This window comes from Augochlora pura, chromosome 4, assembly GCF_028453695.1.
Source record: "Augochlora pura isolate Apur16 chromosome 4, APUR_v2.2.1, whole genome shotgun sequence".
NCBI classification, from domain to species: domain Eukaryota; kingdom Metazoa; phylum Arthropoda; class Insecta; order Hymenoptera; family Halictidae; genus Augochlora; species Augochlora pura.
The window spans coordinates 6,366,852-6,388,759 of record NC_135775.1 but is presented as its reverse complement, the minus strand read 5'-3'; the positions used below and the strand labels follow the sequence as shown (position 1 = coordinate 6,388,759).

General features: G+C 41.3%; 1 protein-coding gene and 1 long non-coding RNA gene across 5 annotated transcripts in view; one reads left to right on the top strand and one right to left on the bottom strand.

Annotated features, from left to right (window-relative positions):
- Positions 1–5,486: 5,486 nt before the first annotated feature.
- Positions 5,487–7,034, bottom strand: LOC144468761 (uncharacterized). 4 transcript variants are annotated; one of them, XR_013493862.1, is made up of 4 exons: positions 6,895–7,034; positions 5,934–6,072; positions 5,737–5,839; positions 5,487–5,663 (listed from the first exon to the last, which is right to left on the bottom strand). It is a non-coding gene; the product is annotated as an uncharacterized LOC144468761 (long non-coding RNA). The 4 variants fall into 4 exon arrangements; XR_013493860.1 differs by having other exon boundaries at positions 5,487–5,647; XR_013493861.1 differs by having other exon boundaries at positions 5,741–5,839.
- A 4,531-nt stretch (positions 7,035–11,565) lies between these two features.
- Unc79 (UNC-79 domain-containing protein) overlaps positions 11,566–21,908 on the top strand; it is a 31,249-nt gene continuing 20,906 nt past the window's right edge. Inside the window, exons 1-10 of the mRNA XM_078177756.1 lie at positions 11,566–11,796; positions 11,880–11,999; positions 12,080–12,241; positions 12,380–12,550; positions 12,620–12,709; positions 13,018–13,203; positions 13,285–13,517; positions 13,963–14,177; positions 19,041–19,330; positions 21,339–21,480. Coding sequence (XP_078033882.1) covers positions 11,775–11,796; positions 11,880–11,999; positions 12,080–12,241; positions 12,380–12,550; positions 12,620–12,709; positions 13,018–13,203; positions 13,285–13,517; positions 13,963–14,177; positions 19,041–19,330; positions 21,339–21,480 — 1,631 coding nt within the window. The 5' untranslated portion in view covers positions 11,566–11,774. The remainder of the gene's footprint in view (positions 11,797–11,879; positions 12,000–12,079; positions 12,242–12,379; positions 12,551–12,619; positions 12,710–13,017; positions 13,204–13,284; positions 13,518–13,962; positions 14,178–19,040; positions 19,331–21,338; positions 21,481–21,908) is intronic.

Below are 21,908 nucleotides of genomic sequence, written 5' to 3'. Positions count from 1 at the left end.
GCATATTATCCAATTGATTTCTTAATTCCTAGAAAAGAAAAATAAATGAACCCCCGTGGAACGGACTCGTTCACGTTATCGAGCCGAGTAATCCATATTAACCATAAAATCGCGGAACACCGCGATATTCTTCCCCATTTCCGGCTGGCCTATCCCCTTAATTGGACCCGACCTTCGAGTCTCTTTAATGGATCCCTCTTATCGTGATCTAAATCGTGTCGAGTCACGAACGTAATCACGGAAGGAACCGCTCGGAATGAAGCCCGCCTCGCTAGACACACCAGGAACAAAAGTGGTCCGTGGATCGGTCGTGGAACGCGCGAAAGAACGCAGAAATACCAAGCGAGAGAGTTCTACGGTCCCCCACCACGATCGCCGCGCGAGTAGTATGCCGCGTATTTAAATAGAATCCCGTGGCTCAAGGAGAAAACGCAAGGCTGCGGCAAGGACTCCGGCTGTTTTATGGCTCCGCGTCGGATCACTGCCACTACCGGCCCACCGGGACTGCTAAACGCTCGAGCGGACCGGGGGATCGGGCCGGGCCGGGCCGGGCCGGGCCGGGTTCGGTCCGGTCCGAGAAAGTGACTCGTGTGTCTAATTAATTCTGCAACCCGTATTCCCAGATCGAAATCGTTGCGGTATCTTGTCCGACCGTCGAAGACGGAAACTACTTTGCTTATCGCCACGCCGTGTTCCCGATAACTTTTTCCTTTCGTTTTCTTACTCCTAGCACCGCCGCGCGACCGATCCTCAATTAAATCGTTCCTTGCCAGCGAATGATTATACCTCTTGCACGTGCGCGAATCTCTTTGTAGCCATTCGGCTGACGGATTTTTACGCGAGATTTAATTGTACCGCTTCGGCTTTTATTTTCGTCTTTCGCGACGACGTCTTATCTTGATGGCGAGCCGTTCTTGTGTTGCTAGAAGGTTTTCGGGAATGTAAATCTACGATGGTATTATTTTACATGACTAATGAGATTGCCGAGTTCAAAGCGGTAGATTTTATACAGCGATGAGAATAATTAGCGAACATTCGTGAGAATAATGAGCGAACATCGATGAGGAAAATGTGTGAACATTTTTATACTTAAAATATTACTTGGGTATTAATATGTAGTCTATTGTAAGAAATGCACGGACAATGAAGTTTTTTTTTAAAATGTCATACAAGGGAACGCTTTTATAATATCAAGAATTCTAATGGAAAAAGAAGCGAAAACCAGTCATTTTTACCGGCTTGGTATTTCTAGCGTTAATTGTACGATTTTGTGTATAGGAATGCGAAAGTTGTTTCTTGAGATCGCTATCAGTTTTTGAGACGTTTCAATTTTGGTAATAACATTCGGATAAATTATTCGAATAAAGAATTATTTGCATAAAGAATTATTTGAATTAAAGAATATTTTGACCATAGAATTATTTGAATATGAAGGAATTGTTCGAATAAATAGACAGAATGGTTTATGACGAGTATTGGACGATTCGAATAAAATATATAAATAATATATTCAAATTAAAAAAATTAATTCGGTTAATTATCTACGATAACTATTTATTTGAAAGAATTCGAGAAATGCCCAACTCTGTCGCGAGCATCGATCGTCCTCGAAACGATCGTATCTCGCAAGATCCATCGGTCGCGATCGATGGAAAAACGCGCGTCGCGAGGACAGCGGGAGGAGGGTCTCCACCTCGCCCTAGGTTTATCGTTCGCGTGATGGATCTCGGCCGCGGTTAGGATGCGTATTTTTATCGCCGCGGAACGATATCGAGCGGCGTCGAGCATAATTCCAGACGAATCGATAGCGAACGCGCGGTCTCGCAGCGCCCGAGACGAAACTGTTGCCCCCGGTGCTATCGAGCGGGGCGAAACGGCTGTCCTGACCAGAAACTAGACGGTCTCGTACACGGTCGCAATGCACTGTGAGCACACCTTAAGGCTACTTCGCAACGGAACGGTGCCACTACCGCATTACTAGCTATCCACGGTGCCGCAGCCGGTTTCGCCGGGCTATTACTTACCAATACTGTTATTGCCCGCGCGTCACCGACAAGGACTCTTGCCCCGCGGTCCCATGATTTACCGTCCTAACGAGCAATAACCGAGGAATCTAGCTCGGAGCGCGGCCGTTAACAATTCGGGACACACCGCGGAATCTGCCCGACGCTTTCTAATACCTGTCTCGTTCCCGAATTCTTTCACGGAGATATACGGTCCGAACGTATCTGGACCGGAGTTCGACGTTATTCAAATTCTTTCGGTTCAATGAATATTTGGCCGAGATAATTGTTCGAACGAATACGTTTTAGACGAATATTTGATTCGCATAACAGCTCTTCGTTATTCCTTGTAAATTATTTTACCTATTTCTTCGAATAATTCTTTATTATATCCATTTCTTGGAATTTCGTATTCTTTATTGTATCTATTTCGTCAAACAATTCTTTATTCCAGCTACTTTTTAGAATAATTCTTTATTCCTTTTAAGTTGTTCTTATTAACTCTTCATCAACCGATAGCCTAGAAATTGGCTTTTTACCCCGATCGGTGGCCTGCGGTTCGGTTTTCACGGCAACCAATAATTTGCTGTCGAGGTCTTATTATATCATTTTTTAAATAGTAGATACCTTTCGCGATGAATAAAGTACATAAAATGAAATAATAAAAATAGATAAAATAAATATTGTTTATATATATATATATTTTTTTTTAAATATTGTTAAATTAGGGAAAATTTAAAACAATGAAAATATTAAAAGAATTCAACAACTTCCTAGTATCGCTTTCAGTTCACTACCTTGTTAAAGACAGGAAGCTATTGTACTTATGTTTGTTGCAATCGACGAAGATAATCTTTACTTTGCATAAAGATCCGCAGTCTACTAATAAGCATAAGTCCGCCTTAAGTCTGGATTAGTCTTCATTATCTGTTGCGAAATGAAAGAACTCGATGTTCGATTTGATTCCATTTCGTCGTATTATCTTGTATCATACCCTTAGCAATTTAAACATTGTTCTACCATGTGAAATACCCGCTATAGTTTATTAAAAAATTGTACCAGTTTCATATTTCTTATATCTTTCTGAACGATTTTCTACTAAAATAACATTGTAAATGATTGAAGCTAAAAAACCTAAATAAAATCGAAATTTAATTACCATTTGAGATATTTACGGTATCTTGTTATTTTTGGAGAAATGAGAATGAGAAGACCTTTTTCGAAAGTCATTTTTAGCAGCTCCTATTTCGTGGTTATTCCAGTCCGACTAAGGATCTGCGCCGCTTTCGCCACGCAGTCATAGATTCCCTAAATGGGCACAGCCCGAGTGCAATCTCGACGGTGATGCAGTCGCGAGAGGCCTCCGGTGCTCTGTTATCTCAATCTCCAATGATCGTGACGATTGCTGCGACGCCGCGGCTGCGATCGCCTTCGAATCTTCTAATTGTCGGTGCCCGCCGCCGTCACGGTTCCGACAATAATTCTGACATCAGCGCCGTTTATCTGGCCGAGGGCAACATAATAATTAAATCGTTCCACTTCTTCGCGATACCGATTACGGTCGGACTGCGAACGACAGTTCTGTCGTTGTTATAATGCGAGTATGCAGAAAATGCGACGCCTGCGACGCGGCTAATCGCGCACCGTCCCCGCCGCTGATTGATGCGAATCTTCCAATTGACGGCCTTTCTTCCCAAGAGAAAGTTTCTCAACTGAGACTAGCAGAGACGAACTAAGAATCTTTGCAACCACAGCAAGATAATTTCACACTAAACGTAGCATTTATTTTTCTAATATTACCAATCCGGTTTTAGTTTAGGAGCAATGCAGATCTAAAGCTCTGATTCGTTAATGAAAGAACAAGGTATTTTTTATCTGTCCATAAGAGAAAAAACGATGTCATAGAATCACAAGAACGTCGTGAAAGTTTCAATTCTTTAAATAATTCACAATATTAGAATAACGTATAAATAGAATTTAATGTAAGATAAAGATATTTGAGACCAATTTCACAAGGCAGAAATAAAACAAAAATAAATTCTTCCTTATAGATAATATATTTAATATCGTATCGTATAATATTTAATATATTAATATTATAGATAATAGATTTAATATCATCGCTTTCTAGTTCGACCATTTATGTTTGTCAGAATAAGATCCACAGTTCATTAAAGATTAAACGCGACGATTAAGTCTAAATTTAGGTTCGACCAAGGAATTGTATATAAAATAAAAATATTCTGTACTTGTTGCAAAAATCAGTTCTATTCTGTCCTTAATAATTTAATTAGGTCGAAAGTAGCATGTCGACAATATAAAACGTTTTTAATCTTTCCACAGTTTCGAATTACAGATACTAATCTTTGTCACGAATGCATAAAACCCGCAGTCTAATTACTATACTGCGGATCTTTATGTAACATAAAAATTGTCCAAGTTAATTGTAATAAATATGAATTACTTAAAATTGTGTTTCCTCTTTTAATAATAGTAATAGTTAAAAATAATGAAACAATACCCTTCGATTCGGCTAATATCTCCCCAGTTTCATGTTTGACGAACTCGAGTTTTGTTATAAATGTATAATACCCTCCCCGGCCAGAAAAATCTGCGAACAGTGTCAGATTTTCGTAGGATCCATCGCACCGTGAAATATTAACAAAGCGGCGTTCACGCGCGACGGAACAAACAAATAAGCGCGTCCTTAATTCCGCAACAGTTACGCCATCGCCCGATCGAATTCCTGCGTCATGGTTGCGCGAGGATCGCAACGCGGGGGGTAGACCGCAACAATTAGGGTGGCATACGGACCGTATTACCAGCATAATCAAATCACATGGACCCTTGCAGCCCGGCGATGCCCCGGGAAGCGACAAAAGGGGGACGGCCGCCCTCTCGAGCCCCCGGTGCTATACCCCCGTCAGCCCATTGGCCTTGTACGTCAGTTGATTCATCTTGTTTGCTTTTTATTATCTCGCCGACCACCGAAACGCGGCACCGAGCCGACCGGGGGCGGTGTTAATCAATTTACGAGATCAGCGGACGACGGACACGCGCGCATAACCGATCATCCAGCGCCCCCGTTACGATCCTCGATCGACCGGAAGATATTATCTCGAATCTCCACTAGCCACCGGACCGGAAACCGCTCCACGTGCATACGGTCGGCCATTTTTCGAGAGCCAATTAACATCCTCGTCGTTGCTATTTATTAGATTGCCCAGATATTCTGTAGAAAAGCGGGAAACGCAAAAATTTCTTCTCGCAAGATGTGTGAAAAATATTATTCGCTTTAATTACTGGCCTCTTGAAGTTTAAATGCATAAATATCGAATCTATTTTTATTTCTCTATTTTTAACTTCGTGAGAATACTGTGCTTGAGAATACCACCCCTCGTTTAGAACAATTTTCTAGAGTTCAATCCTGTTTAATAATAAACCTACCGAGCCCTGAAAGTAATTTATATTCGTTTGCTAATGTGTGCTTAAATTAAGAAATTTATTCAATAATTTTGTATCAAAGATTATTTGTAACTTCTGCCATTTCAAAATAAATATATGAAAACGGTAAGCATTTTCTTTTGTATTCTGCAATTTAAGTCGTCATCTATTTCCAAGCAGTTTCCTCGAGACAACTACCCCTTGTCAAAAAGAAAACTTTATTTAATTAATGAATACGTTTGTTTGTATTTTTAATATTTATACGGATCGTAAAATATTTGCAATTTACTTGCTTTCAATTTGGCCGAAGTCAACAATGGAGGAGTCCTTTTTTAAAGAAAACTACCCTCGAAGAATTGAATGACCCTCTGCAACTGCTCCAGAAATGTCGACTGCAACGAAGAAGGGAGTTTAAGCTTATGTTTCACGTAGCCTCTAAAACCAGCCCCACGTCAAACAGTTTGCGAACTTCTAAATTCAGCCTACCCTACTTCCGAAGCCATCGAACTCCTATTTCTTCCACTTGCTAAAACCACCCTCCGCGAAATAAATCCCTCGGAACTGGCTACCCGCCCGTGTCAACCTCCGATACGACCACTCGGAAACTCGAGGTACGTTTTCCACTCTAAAATCAACAATTCCACTTAAAAAACGTCGTGCCTCGACCACTTCTGTTGCTATCCTTTACGATCTAGCGTAAGTCGCCAGAATAGCCTTTCACAAAACGTGTGTGATAGCTATCGGGAATAAGTGTTGCAAAAAGAGATTAAGAAAAAAGAAGAAATTAAGATAAAAGATCTCGTGACTGTGAAAATTGAAAACAATAGAAAGGTTGACACAATATTAAGAGGAAACAATTTGATATGATAATGCGGACTTTGTGAATTTTTAATAAAAATAAGTTGATGAAATAAAAAGTAGTGAAGAATTTAAGATTTAAAAATGTCGTTGAATCATCTTGAATTTTTTTAAAACATTAAAGCATTTTCCACCGAAGTATTTCTACTATAAATTGACGCATGGATACGATTACTATCGTGACGTTAAACAATTATTAATAATTCATGATACTAAATAATTATTAACTAGTAGTCCTAATATTTAAAATTTCAATTCATGATATTGTAAAGACACATTTATGAGAAATTTATTTCATTTCGTTACCTCGGACAAGTATTAAAATAAAATTCGTTAAAAATCCGAATAAACGTATGATTGTCACATTTTTTTAAATAATATAAAATGGTTGATTGTGGTGTTTCGTAAAGCTAGCGTTAAAGAGCCTCCCCAGCACGAGTGGTTGAAAGAACGGAAATCTCGATTCCACTTTCCTATCAACAAAATTTCAGATTGCCACGTGCTGCAGCTCCTTGTCCTTTGACCGGCGATTATTTATTTGATCCGTCACACTGGGGAGACCCTCAAGGGATGCTTTCGATTCGCGTACCTTCGTGCGAGGGTGGTAAGGCTCAGAAGACGGCGCGAGCGTGCGTTACACGGCACGACTTTCAACGTGGCTTGCCCCGCGAGCACTGTTTTCTAAGACGACCGCTGGCCCGAGGGTTGCTCGGCTCTCCCTCTCTATGCCTGTCTCTCTCTCTATCTCTCCCTCTTCCTCCCTTTCACCCCCGTTCAACCCCTCTCGAGCTTCGCCGCGTCGCGTCGTTTCGTGACGTCGCAGGCGAACGTGGTGTCCATGTGGTGTCCTAGGCAACCCGACTTTCCATGTATATCCCGCCCACCGTCCTTGTCGCCCTCTCGCTGCCTCTGATCCACCCTCTTCCTCCTCCTCCTCCTACTACCCCTCCCGATCCACCCTTCGACGACGTCCACGCTTGCTTCTGTTTTCGTTCCAACTATTTCTTCTCCCCTTCTCCTGGATATATCCACGTTTGCTCTTTTCACTCCCACCTTGCTACTTTAGGGGTTGTTACCCCCACTTGCTGGCTACCTTTCTTATTTTATTTTTCCGACTTCCGTGGTCCTCAATTCGATTATTTTTATTCGTCTTCATGAAGTGTGGTTTATATTTTTGTTTAGTTTATTGTTAATTTTGCATTTCCCTCTTTATCTTGTTACTCTCATTTTTATGGGGTTCGGTTTATCTTTAGTTGTGTTCATGAATGGATTCCTTAAGGGTGGTTTCAAATATAATTGTTCAGGTACATTTAACCCTTGACATAACATTTTTAATTTGCTGCGATCATATAAAAAAATATTGAAACATTGAAGTTATGGAATATAACCTATTAAAAATTAAAATAATAATAATATATAGTATATTATACGAAAAGCAGAAGAGGGTGGTTCTACGGTTGAGAATGATTTCCAAATCGCATTTTTCTTAAAAGCTGAAGTGCCTTCAACGACCTATTTTATTATTTATGATAGAGTCAAACCCTCTTCATTGAATTAACCATGAATCTAGTCTTTGCAATTACATCTACGAAATTCTCGCCACTGAAAGATTGTCACCAAAAGGTGATTTCTGCAGCAACCCACAATTTCGTGTACAGTCTTTCCATTCGACCTGTCCTCGAATTTTCAACCCTATTTGTCCCAACCCCTCCCCCATCATTTCCATTTCTCGGCGACCCTTTCCCTCTCGATCGAACCCTCTCCGGGGTCTCCCCATTTTCGTCCTTCCTCTGGATCATCCTGCCACCTCCACGGTTCATCCACCCTCACGGCAGCTCAGCTTACTAGCACGCGATTCCGCGTAGGCACGCGTCTGCGTCACTACTGCACTCGTGCACAGAGAGACAAGGCAGGGTGTTCTCGTGTATGTGTGCGTGCGCGCGCGAGATACAGAAATCGATCCGGTCACCTGCCTTCGAAGACTCTTCACACCCCTCGAGGTCTCATCCTCCCTTGATCAGGGAAGAGTCCCTTTGTTTCTCCCTTTCGACAGCAGAAATTCCGTTCTTGTCAGGAGGAACGCGTCTCCATTTCGGATATTTTTAATAACCAGAATCCAGCGAGCCCTCCAATTGTGTACGAGGGTGGCTTTTATTAAAAAGTAATTCCTCGGACGTACCCCCCTTTTTGTCATGTTTTCGATGGGCATAACGAGGCGAAATCCGTTTGTTTATTTGATTTTGTAGCCGCTTTGAGCTGTTCTCTTACGACGAAGGGGTGGCTTTTATTAAAAATTGAATAAGAAGAATGCACCCACTCTTTTTTTCCGTTCTTTTAATAAACATAATCAAGAAAGGCTATTTTATCTTGTTTTTACTTTGTGACGTTTTTTGTGGTAATGGGGTGGCTTTTGTAAAAAAAAGCGATTGACGTCAATGCATCCCCTATTTTGTCATTCTTTTAGTTAATATAATCAAGCACGACACTGTTTTATCTTATACTTTTTTCGAGCTGTTTTTTTTGCAAATGAGGGGTGGTTTTAATAGAATATACCAACAAAAATTAATCTACAGCTGTGAGATAATTAATAAGTAAAATAAATAATGTAAAGTACACTAAATATCTACATAAAAATTACTGAATTGTTCTACAATTTTATACCATCCCTATTCCTTATATTTTATTTCTAAATATTGCGTACAAATATTTTCAATAGCGTTCAATTCACTTAAAGCTAAAATCCTATATTCTCTCCAATTGAGTTGAGAATCGTTTCATTCATTAAGAAAACAAAATCGTATGTTCCAGGAAAAATCTATAGCGAATTTATATAAAACATGTTTTAAAGTCGTTGAATGTAACTATTTTTAAAGAGAGCGTATTTCTATTACACTGTTACATCGACGATTAATCAGCTTGTCGCATGCTCGTAGTACTCTGCCCCGGTGCGCCGTCTAAAAGGGTTGGTTTTATTTCGAGAGCTTCTCTATTTCCCCGTTGGACTATTTCGATGACTCGCGGAGCGATCGAAGCCTTGCCCGTCGCTCGATTAACGTGCACGTATTCCAGCGAATGACTTCACCGCTCGCGAGGTGTGCATTGTATTTAGATAATATCGATTGCTCTTGCACGTCATAGGCCGACCTAGAATCGACCCCTCGTGACACAGTTAACCGCGGTTGACAGTGCCTTAACACGAAACCTCGGTCGAAATCGCCGATGCGTTTTGCAGTCGCGCTTCGAGGACCGCCAAACGGAATAGCGAGGTTCGAGAATTGGAGCTCCGGGGCGCTTGAACTTTCGAACTTCAAGGAGACTCGGTTTCGAAGATGAGATTAAAGCGAGTCGGTTCTTAATCGAAAATTCTGCTAGGAAAATCTGTCATGCAGATAATTAACACATTGCGTGATGAAGTATTTTATCTTTGGAAACGATCTATTCGAATCATAACTACTAAATATTGCAGAAGGTGAGAGGAAAATTCAATTCTGGCGGACATAGTACGTCGACTCGACGCGAACGCGCATGCGTCGGCTGCAACCTTTTCTCTTAGTACGAAGCAACTTTTCAAACAAAGAGATGATGCATAATAGAATTGTAAACTTCTTGGCCCATGAATATCAGAGTTGGGCAAAATTTTATTCGGACGATTGGAAATAAAATGTTACTTCCAATCAAGAATTTATTTATACTCGAAGCCATACGGAAAAAAATCGATTGGAATAAAGATGATGGTATATAAGCTTTTTTATCACAGTGTATCGATCTATTAAGTATATTTTCATAAAATTACCTAACAAAAATAAAAAATTATTATTCGCATTATTATTCGAATAATTCTACAATTTCTATGCGAATAAATAGATAGAATAATTTATGACGAATAATGAATAATCGTTATTCGAATAAATTATTTGACAAAAAAGAATTAGTTTCGATGATTATCTTAGATGAATATTTATTATATAGATCACATGATAAACAACTTGACTCAGCATTTTTACGTGATTTATTGATGAAGAATATCTGTGCTTTGCTAGTTCATAGAGGTTAGTTAAAATTGATGCAAGGAGGTTTTTGCAGTTTGAGATGAAGCACAAATCAGCGCGAAGCGGGAACAACAGATTTCAATGCTATCTTATCCGATACTGTCGAATCGTTTTGGAGCAAATCAGCCCATAAATCGCTACAACTGGATTAATTCGCTTAATGCGACGCCGCCATAAATGCTTGGTAATCCTTTAAAAACGTAATTGCAGCTTATTGGATCGGGGATGACGATATTACAGAGTGATTGTCATAGCTCGTGAGAACGGGCTTACGTAAATGCAAGGAAGCGCCTTGCATAACGCGTCTTCCAGCGATTTTACAACGGTGAACTTTAAGACAGTATTCAGGATCAAACGCGATTAGCGATTCGTACATCTTCAAAAAAGATGTAATAAAAAAGAACATATTTAAAAAACGGCGTATTTAAAAGTTGGATCTCCAAAAATAAAATAGGCAACGATTGTATCCAGAAGCAATTTTGAAAAATAAGAGCGCAACAATTTGTTTTTGGAAACTTTGTTGCATTTCTAGAAAATATACAGGGTGTTCCAATATTATTTTAACTCCGGAAAATGGGAGGCGCCTGACGTCATTTGAACTGTTTCTTTTGATTCAGAAGAACGAATAACATTATATAGTAAATCATGCATGTAAATCACTTGTCTGATTCACTGCAGTGCAAGGAGTTAAATACGCGACTACATGTTGTTGCACAATAAACCTAAATTTTCTTATAAATAAATAAATAAATATAAATAAAGATATAAGTAAATGATTTAATTATTTAATTTTATGAGTAAATAAGTTTTGTCATAATAATCGTCGCAGTTGTGAAGTAAATGATGAAACGTATCAAAAGCAACGAAACGACAAATCACTATAACTTTTTTCACAACTCAAAGTGCGAGTAACGTGCTGAGAAATACAGGAGTCGATGGCCCAGCTCGGTAATGCTTTTCATTAACAAAACGTCGACGAAACTCTGTGGGAAATCTCGTTCGGCTTGTTGGATTTTCCCGGGAAACTGGAATCGTCCCGGTGGGGGGATGGAAAGATGAGAGGGCGCCGCGCTCCCAAACAGGTCGATACGACGTGCGCGCTCATTCTCCACCGACACGTCTTCAGCGATGGACCCGTGCTGATTCTGCAGCCTGGCAAAACATGCCACGACGTGTGCCGTCACGTCGGTGATTCGTAACGAGCCTAAAAATCGACACGTAAACAGCGGTACGGGACAATGTCGCCGTGACGCGCCGACATCCCCTAAAACCATCGTGACATTCCCCGTCGTTGCAATAAACATTCTGGTGGTGTGCTAGCCGAAATCTAGTGGGGAACATGAGGCAGGGGTCGTGACAGTTCGACAATAATTTTCTAAAGGAATTTCTGCTGAACAGGGAATAGTGAACATCGAAGAAAATGGGGACGCGGTTTGCAGCCTGTGAGTAAACGAATCATTCTCCGTGAATCATGATCGGTTGTTGCTAGAAGTTTCATCTCGTTGCGATCATTGTGTTGCTTCAGATTCGTTGAAGCTGACCTGTCTCCACGAATATTATCAACGACTGCTGCACGGCAATCAACCCGTGCCTTCCGGCCTCGATATAGCGAACACGTTGAAGTTCTTCTCGCAGACCTTGTTGTGTAAGAACTCCCAAATCTATTCTATTCGAAGCTCGTTTGTTCGACTCTTTAGACATGTTTCTTTGTCTGTTCCATCACAGCATTGCTGAAGGAGGTCCGCGAGTCTCCTCTGGAGATGATCAAGTCGCAGAAGCTCGACGCAGAACGCATGGCACTCTACCCTAACTTGGACTACAAGCAGCTGTTCAACGCTCTCACTCAGCTGATGGACGTGGTTCCGCACATTCACATCAATTTGTTCGGTTCGTTCGCCTCGTAGCTTACGACGAGGAATCTTCGATTAATTTTTAATAGACGTTTTAACAAGGAGATTACTGTGCTCTAATTTGAATTCTCTAATTTATGGTCGTAATTTGTTACCGACGGGAAACGTGTTTCAGCGTTCGGCCAAGCATTGCTCCAGTGTCTGGCGTGCCTGCTGCCCTTCCTCGATCACGATCTGATCGATAACGTGCCGTACTTAACCGCCAGCTCGATCTCGGTGCTTCCGGTGGAGCTTCACCAGGATATCGTCAATTATCTCTGCTTTTATATCCTGCCATTCACAATCGGTGAGTCTCCTGTTCCTACGGTGCGATACCCTGAGATTGATCGTGGCCACTTAAAGGGTTCTGTTGCAGCGAGAAAAACGGAGGATGGCATGGAGAACGCCGCCAGTCAGTCGATCGCCGCCGTGATCATGATGATCTTCCAATACTCCAGCAATCCAGGTTAAATTCTTAATCGCTATGCTTTTACATGGAATCCTCGAGCCCTAAAATTTTCGGGTTGAAGCGATTCGACAGACATTTATTCTATTCTTCTCTCGATTGACCAGCACGATATTGACAGCAATAACAGTATATATGATAATAACAATAATTCTTGAATAGTTGCGTATACTGTTCCATAGAATTAAAGGATCGCTAAAAATTGTCGATTTTTGAAGTGCTGTAACTTTAATAGCAACCTCAACTTTCCCCTGAATTAAGAGACAAAAATGAATTGTTCGACAAACTTTCTTATTTTTCTCTATCAGCCCAGCACCGGCAATTGCTGGAATGTTTAATGGCAGTGAAACCAGGCGTGGTTAAGGACATCCTCTGCGTGGTAGCTTACGGAACAGCACCAGCCAGAGCCTCCGCAGCGAAATTGCTGTTCTACTATTGGCCGTCTTTCAATCCTGATCTATTCGATCGAAGGGCGGTCCTTATGAAAACTTCGTGTGAGTATCACTGTTGGAATTACCTCGCTTCATTTTTTATAATTCGTTAGTTGACAACACACTTTCGAAATTGGATTTCAGACGACCTGACACCTTTCGTCTGCCAGAGGGACTCCTGCCCTAACCCCGGCAACGCGGCGGCTGGTAAAGTCTGCTACGATCATCGAATATCGATCACGTTCGCCACGGAGAAACCACCGCCCCTGTACCTCTGCATCGAGTGCGCCAATGAAATTAACAGGGAGCATCCGAATCAGATGTTTTATGACATGTTGCACCCCATGCAACAGGTGTCCATGGTTTGCGAGATCAAGGTGGGTGGTGCGTTCGAGTACACTCGGGATATCTAGTCTGCGGATCTTTCTGCAAAACAAACATCTCCTGATACGCATTCCTTTGTTTAACCCTTCGCGATCGGAGCTATTATAACTCGAAATCCAAAATAGTTCTTCCGATCGATAGAATTTCCATTTTATATAACGTGGTTTATTTTAGACATGTGATACTGAATTTTGCGACTCATGTGGTAGTAACGCTTACGACAGATTTTTTAAATATAAACAAATTTGACAATATTAATATTATTTTGATACATTATATGATAGCTTTTGTGATACATTGGACTACTCGACTGCCAAAGTTTCTTACCAAATTTTGCGGTTTTATTGATTTCTGCCGCCTATATTGTAATTATTGGACCGGTGAGGGTGATGGATTTACAGCAAATAACGTGTTAAAATTCCGACTGACCTGTTACAGAACTGCAAGTCGAACGACAAGACGGCGACCAGCATATGCTTCTCGACAGAGTGCGCCAACTCGAATTGGAACCGGCCGATCCGCCACTGTCAGCACTGTCACGAGCACCGTCACAACAACGGCTGCGGCAGCGACCACGTCTATCACATGGCGTTGCCGCACGTGTCCAAGCTGGACTCCCAAACACAGACCTACCTGGTCCAAGCGATCGTCAGGTGAGTGAACCGCGCGATCAACGGGCACCGGAGTCTGTTGTATCTTTGCTCAGAGATCGTGTAACCACCCGCTTAACGTTCGACAAGCGATGGGAACAGAGAATGGGAACTGGTTGGATAAGAGACACTCACAGTCGCTGTGATTTTGCACGAGTTTTATGAGACGCTGTCGCACGCGGAGGCAACAGGTTCTGAACACCGGAAACGAGCCGATTCCAGTGCCGAGTGTCGGAAAGAACAGTTTCGCTGGACCGCGGATCCTATTTATAATCTTGCCGATTTCTTCAAACAAAAGTTCATCTCTTTACGAAATACATGCCAATTTTTAACAAATAGAAAAACGTGACTGGTTCGACTGAAGCTTCGCAGGGGTTTCTATCCTGCTTTTGTTGAATCGTGTAATTTTTTTCAGGTCGTTTTGTTCATGGAAATAGAGATTTTATGTGCGGTATACTGGGACTCCAAAAAGGTCTCCGCGCTTCTGACGTTAGAAAAATGTAATTTAATTAACGGTTAACGATTATAACCGGTTGGTTATTATAAATGATTATAGGTTAGTTATTATAGATCATTATAGATTAGTTGTAATAAATAACAAGTTGTAAACGTTGGTCGTTAATCAGATTACTTTTTGTCCAACTCTGAATGATAGTAGAACTCGTTCTTAAGGCACACTTAAAATATCGAGTCGATTGACAGAGTCCTTTCTTTTTAATTGTGTGAACGACCTGGGAAAACGTTGGTCCGAGAGAAACGGCTTTAAATCATTGATTAATAACTAAATACTGTGACCAATAAGTGGAACTCTAAAATTAACTCTAAAATTCTAAAAACATGATCGAATCAATTCGCATAAAGAACACGTATACGCTGTTGAAGATGCGCAGTGTATCTCATGATCCGCAGTCCATCGATTATTGCAATTGATCGATACAATTTTTCACAATAACTACAGAGAATCGATTCTTTAGCTTTCGATTTTGTAAAAAATTAGTTTCGAGAATTCGCCGAGAGCTCGTTGCCTCTTCGGTCTCGTCGATGTCGAATTTTCTGCTGCGAGAAATCTGTTTGTTTTTTTTCCCGACGACGCGTACGCACGTTGATGCCGCTCGATCGGTTCCCGCCGATCCATGGATCGCGAGCAACAGCGAAACACACACATGTCCTGTGTTTCCACGAGCGCGAACGGATGTTTCTGTTTTTTCAGACAAAACGAATTTTTCTTGACTTTTTTGTTTGATCATTGAAAAAGGATCGATCGACGAGTAACGCTCGAAAGAGAGAGAGAAACGATGACCGCGTACTAACGAAATGATCGCAGGATCATTGTTGCTTTGCGTGTTTGTTCGTGCTGGTCCATCCTGCTTGGTAAGACATGATGCTCTGATCACGTTCAACGGAGGGCGTTCGCACGCTCTCGGTCCCGTCTTTCTTTTCGTTTTGTTCAATCGGAGCGGGTCGCTCGGACCGTCCTTCGTTAAGCGTGGTCATCAAACGCTCCGAATATTGTCTGTGAATATCCATGAGCGATCGAGACACGACGCGCGCACGGACCGCAAAATTTGATCTCGCCGAAATTGATTGACCTGTCGGACCTATCGACGTAAACTTTGACTCCGATCGATAACAACAAGCCGTTCTGCTTCAACGCATTGAACGAGTTAAATTGCTCTTGATGCGTGTCTCGATACGCTACCAACGCTGGAACCGCCAAGTACACCGCGAAACTTGCTATCGAAAATTCTATCAGCTACGTAATTGATTGCAAAACGGTATTACGATAGAGAAGAATTAGAGGAATCGAATAGAGCACATAAGGGAAGCTCTGCAAACTGAAATTTAATAGGTTTTCACGCTTTTCAAGGAGATGTTATTAAAACGATATAAAGTCTTTTTAGATTTCAATACTTTGTTACCGTTTTCATAATATTTCCTTCGAAAACGTGAAGAGCTATTAAATTTTTATTACAACCATCTTTTTATACTGGAGTTTAAAAAATAGATATATAGATAAATAAGGAAGCTACATCCAAAAACCTGTACAATTTCAAAAAGGAATTTTCAGATTGCCGAACTTCCCTTGTTAGTTAGAATAATTAGAAAGAGAAGATATAAAATATTAAGTTGTTCGAAAAGATTGTTTCTAATCTTTTATACGAATTTTTATACAAACTATGAAATATGAGTAGAACTTTGCGAACAACCTAACACGTAGCTCATTCGAAAAGAATTGATTTCAATGAAATAAGTGAAACTAGTAAAATAGCAAATAAATAACGAGAATGAGATTAAGGATGACGAGGAAATAGTTAGATCAATTAGCTAGCTAGAAATAGTAAATACTCGGATCGCAAGCGCAGCTGGTGCAACGTGCAATTAACGCACCGTCCACTCGATCGTGCTCGGATAGAATCGAGGATCGTTGGAAGAGTGCCGTCCAGCCGAATGCAAATGAATGCAGGAGTTGTTAAACGAAACGGTGGAATGATTAAATAAAGGCGTACGAGCGGGGGAAAGAATTTGACGGCGGCCGCAACCGTGGAAGGTTTGCGCCGCGGCGGTTCTAGCGTCGGGCAAGTTTTTTTTCACGAATTGGCCAAGTGGCCGGCGTAAGACACACACACGTGACTTTGAAGCATTCACCCAGCGTGTAGAGCATAGGAAAAGTGCACCTTAAAAGTTGCAATGCGCCTTACCGAGGACACAGCGCGTCGTAGCACGTCCTGGATACAACACACCAGCACCTGGTACCGTTCCACAAATAAAAACAGATCCACCTGGTACTGGCTTGAATAGATACCCATTACCTGAGACACACCGGTACGCTGCATGCACAGAAACACAATTTTAACGGGACGCCCCGACCTGATTTTGCCGATCCAGTTGCTGCGAATATTACATGCCCCCAATCGGATAGCTGAATATTAATTGTTCGATCGTTGGAGATATATCTTACCCTTTAATTTGCGATAGCTTATCGTCGAGGAATTAACACGTTTATGACGGAAATATGTAAACGTTTGGAACGGTAGATGGATTAACAAGTTTAATATTTTCTTGGAAAAGTTAAGCGTAAAGTAAAATCAAAGTACGAGAATAAAAGAAACAATAAAAAAATAATTCAATTAAAAGTAATTATACGTGCTCCCAAATATTATTTACTTTCTTAACGATTTGCCAAAGAAAAATTATACTGACACCATTTTTAATCAAGTAAAAGCAGACGTAATTTGTGCAGCAACCTGATCACACTATTTTATTAGATTAAAAATTGTCCATAATCGAATATTAGGTTTCCTCCTTATTTTCCGATTGATTTCGTTTCCATAGAAAGAGATTTCAGTCCGATGATAGACTTTTCAGTTTACAATATAACAATGAGATACACTTTCTTCACACCTCGATTTGCATTTGGTAGTCTTCTATATTGCAACTAGCATGAACAGAGTAGTTAGAACCCAGAAATCAATGAATCGATGTTCCAACTATCAATTGGCTGCCGATCAATCGTGGATCTTTCAAAAGTTTTCTCTTCATCGATGTAAATATGCCGATATACGAGCTAGGATGATCGCGATCTGAGATTGAGTCCGCTACGTGGTCGATCTAGATCTAACTAGTCCGTCAACATTTCGAGAAACATGTCCGAATCGTTGATCGACATTGTCGTCGATTGACAAAAGTAGTTTTCGTTGTATTTCTTTGCGATCAAGTAAACTCGATGTTCTGAGATTTAATGATACTTTGTTGAAGGATCGAGGCGATCGCGAAGGGATTCAAACATAGTCATTGAACGTGGAAGCTATGGTTCTTCGACGTTCGATGTATTTATAACAATCAGTCCGCTTGAAATTGTTAATGGAAGTATTGAAAAATTCATTGCATTCGGAAGATCGCAAGTAAGTGCTACATGGGCGAAACAAAGTTAGGGAAATAACCAACAAGCAATGTCAAAATACAATGTTCGAGTTGTTCGAGGAATGCTCTCTTTCGCACAAGTGGGTGGAACTTATGTCAAATGGGCGGAGAAAAAGTTGACAGAAGTAAAAGAACAAGTACCGTCAAAATTATTTGATATATTTCATCATGCAACAGTTAAATCAGAATTTTTGATAAATCGTCGAGAAAGTACCTGCATAGTTAAGTGGGCGTGGTGACTACTTAATGGGCGGGGAAAAGCTCGACTCAACGATGCAACAGAGATCATTACATCTTTAATTTATCTTTTTCCTAGCACAAGAATTTTGTTACTAGAAATAAAGAAAAATACTTGACGTGAAATCAGATTATTTCTGATATATCATTGGAAAGGCTCCATACCGTAGCAGAAAGGGGCGTGGTGTGTAATTAATGGGCGGGATAAAAAACGGTTTAATAAAGCAACAGAGATTTGATGCTGTGAATTTTATCTTACACATTCCCTGATGCAAAATTGAAACTTGTCGATAAATTCTTTCAGAAGCTCCCCCACTTATCAAAGTGGGCGTGGTATAAGCTTAACCTATACAGAAAAGTTTGGTTATATAAAACAGTAATGATAAAATGCTATGAATTTCACTTTTGTTTCTGACGAAAGATTTAAGCCAAATTCGAACGAATCGTTCAAGAGTCTTCGCCCATCTAGTAAAGTGGGCGTGGCGTACGCCCGATGTACAAAACGAGAATTTGTTCGAAGAAACTGAACACGTTTAACGATTTCAAGCGAACCAATCACAGAGAATGTCGATCTCGCCGATGAAATTGTCGAGCATCTTTTCGAAGCTCCGGTCATTTGAGGATTGCAACATTTCGCCGACCATAGACGGACGCGAGCTCCGATCGCGCGTTTCGCTGTCACTAAACGCGTTCCTCTTTCCATTGCAGCCTGCTTAAGGAGGCTGAACCGCTAAGTATGGATAATAACCGAGACAACTCGGAAATAAGTACTAATAAGGGCAGCACAGGATTCCCAGGAAGCACCGGTAGCGGCTCCGGGAGCGGCGGTGTCCAGAACGACCCGTCCAGCTTGGAGGAGCGGCAGCTGCTCGGCAGATTCGGCGTCTGGCTGCTGGTGGGGCTTTGCACCCCGAACCAGGACACATCCGTCGATATTCTCGGGCGTTTATTGTCAATGCTATTTCATTGGTTTCATGTTACTGCCTACTCATTCGATGGTACTAAAAAAAGCCTTATGCACCTTATCTTTTCTGTTGGTAATTTAACACTTCGCATATATACACTTATGACGTAGACGTAGAAGACGTAGGTAGTGATGGGCGAAACCAGTCGAAACTTCGAATCGTTTCGACGAGCCGAACGTCTCCAAGACCAGGCCATCTCGATCGTTAAAATTCTCATGGATGTTTCACGCGATTCCATCTTCGGAGCATCCAATTAATCACAAAATTACAGAAGCTCCGTATTTATAAAAATGTTAGCTTGTACAGATCGTCGAAGCGGCTCGGAGCGTCGCCAACCCATCACTAGACGTAGGTAGTCTCTGGCCGCGATCGTAGGCACATTCAAGTGGACCATACAACTTTTACGACACCCTGAAGACGCGTTCGTTCATTGGTTCTCTTCTGTCGAGCTCCCTTTGCCTTCGAGCTTGCGAGTCCTAACGAAAGATCAATCGTTCCATAACGGTACACAGAGATATATTCCGAGTGGCAAAGCGGCGTTCGCCCGGAACAACGAGACACAAATAACGAACGAACTTCACTGTAAGACTCGTGGGTAAAAAAAAACATTCATGTATACGTGTTCGTGCTTTCGTGTGATCGGTGTTTCTCCAAGCTTCACTGTGGCCCCCCTACCCCTGTTCGACATTGTTTCGACCAGCTTCTGTGTCGCCCCATTGTTCTCTCGAAATTCTCTCGGTGTCCTTGTACATGGTATCAGTGAATCAGTGTAATCGATGTCTCCTCCCATCTTTGTGCCGAACGCTTCTCGCGGAGGCGTCACCTTCGCAGATTGAGATTGCAAAGTCTCTGTCGACTCTATTTTTGAATATATTTCTCGGATTCTATCGCTCTATCCACTAACAATTATTTAACGCTCTTTGGATGCATCTACCGTCGAGTTCAATGTTCAAGAGATTGCCAAGCTTCTCTCGCATAAAATACACTAATTAAAGAATTAATTCTTTGCACTATAATATCTTGTTAGACTCGTTACGAAGTTTTCGAACATAATTTAACAAATCGTAATTTTATTTGGAAATTCCGCGATATTTTTAATTCGCTCGCAGGCATGCAAATAAATCCTACAACATTATCATTTTTACTTCGTATAGAGTCTTGAGATTTTTCATATATATTGAAGATAATAAAGAATACTTTAAATATTTTTCGATTCGAAGAATTTTCTGTTGATCAACGGACCGCGGATTTTATGCGTTCGTCGCAAAAATATAAAGCAGTAAAAAGAAATCATTATGGTGACAATTTTTATTCTGTATTAAAAATCCACGATCTACCGATCAGATTACGGTCGACAAAGTTTTATTTATAAAATCCGTGGTCGACCGATCGGATCATCGGAATGTCGCTAAACATTGTCTGCCAAGACGACGCCTCTGCGTCCTCGCGTACATGTCACACACACACGACTGGAAAACACCACTGGAATCTCTGTGAACACACGACACGGTCAAACCGGAAGCTACCCGAGAAGCTGCTGTGTCAAGGGACAAGAGTGCGTCTGCGTCGCGGCTGATCTAGCCAACCGATGCATAGAATCTGCGTCTGCCAAATCTCGATCAATGTCCACGTCGATAATTTGCCGGGCGACCACCACCCCGATGGCCGGTGGTCGTCGAATCGTTTGACGATATTTGCTTGCGTGGTTTCTATGCATCCACGTAGTGTTAGAAAAACCGCGCGGTGAATCGAAATCGAAGTCCGAGCAGACTTTCCCGCATGCCATCAACGTCACACAAAAACACAGATTTTGATCAGCTTCTACATTGTGAACGCCCCCCCATCTGTTCTCGATGTGTCGTCCCAGACTTCGCTTCTGTATCTGTGTTGGAAATTCTCCGAGCGCGTTAACGAAATTCGATGTTTCGTCGAAGACGCCGAGTGTTCTGGCTAATCGTTCCGCGAATTGATAAACTCGATGCGATTCCACGAACGATATGTTTGATCGGGGGTAGGGTTTAATCGCGGTCGAATTTCGCAGGACAAGCTGAAAGCGCGCTGGAGAAGCTGAAGACCGAGTGCGTCTGCGGTTGGCTCTCGAAAGTGATGAAGTCCCATTACGAGGTCTTCATTTCGTGTCTTTTGCCGCATCCTGCGGATTATGTTCGCGTCGGTGGACACTGGTACGTATTATCGGCAACATTTTCTCAATTGTTTTTGCAACTCGTTTCCATACTTCATTTTCTTTCATTTCTTTCTCAACGGCGCCAGTTTCTCCTTGTTTTGTATTGCATTTGTATGTATTCGATTTTTTACTATACTTGTGCAACGGCCATATAATATTTCCTTTTTTTATTTCTTCTATTACGAAGGGCTTTTTAACCGTATACATGAATAAATATTATCATGTCATTATTATTACTATATTATATAATACTCCGATGTACACTATGGCAACAATAATTATATAAATCATCTACTCACTGTTGCTGATAGACTTTTCATGTAGAGAAGAGTCTCAAAATCTCGACAAGTTCTCTCGACTGTCTAACTAATAATAAATCAATGGAGTTTGTGTTTAAATGCTAGACAATTTGAATAGTCCAAGTCC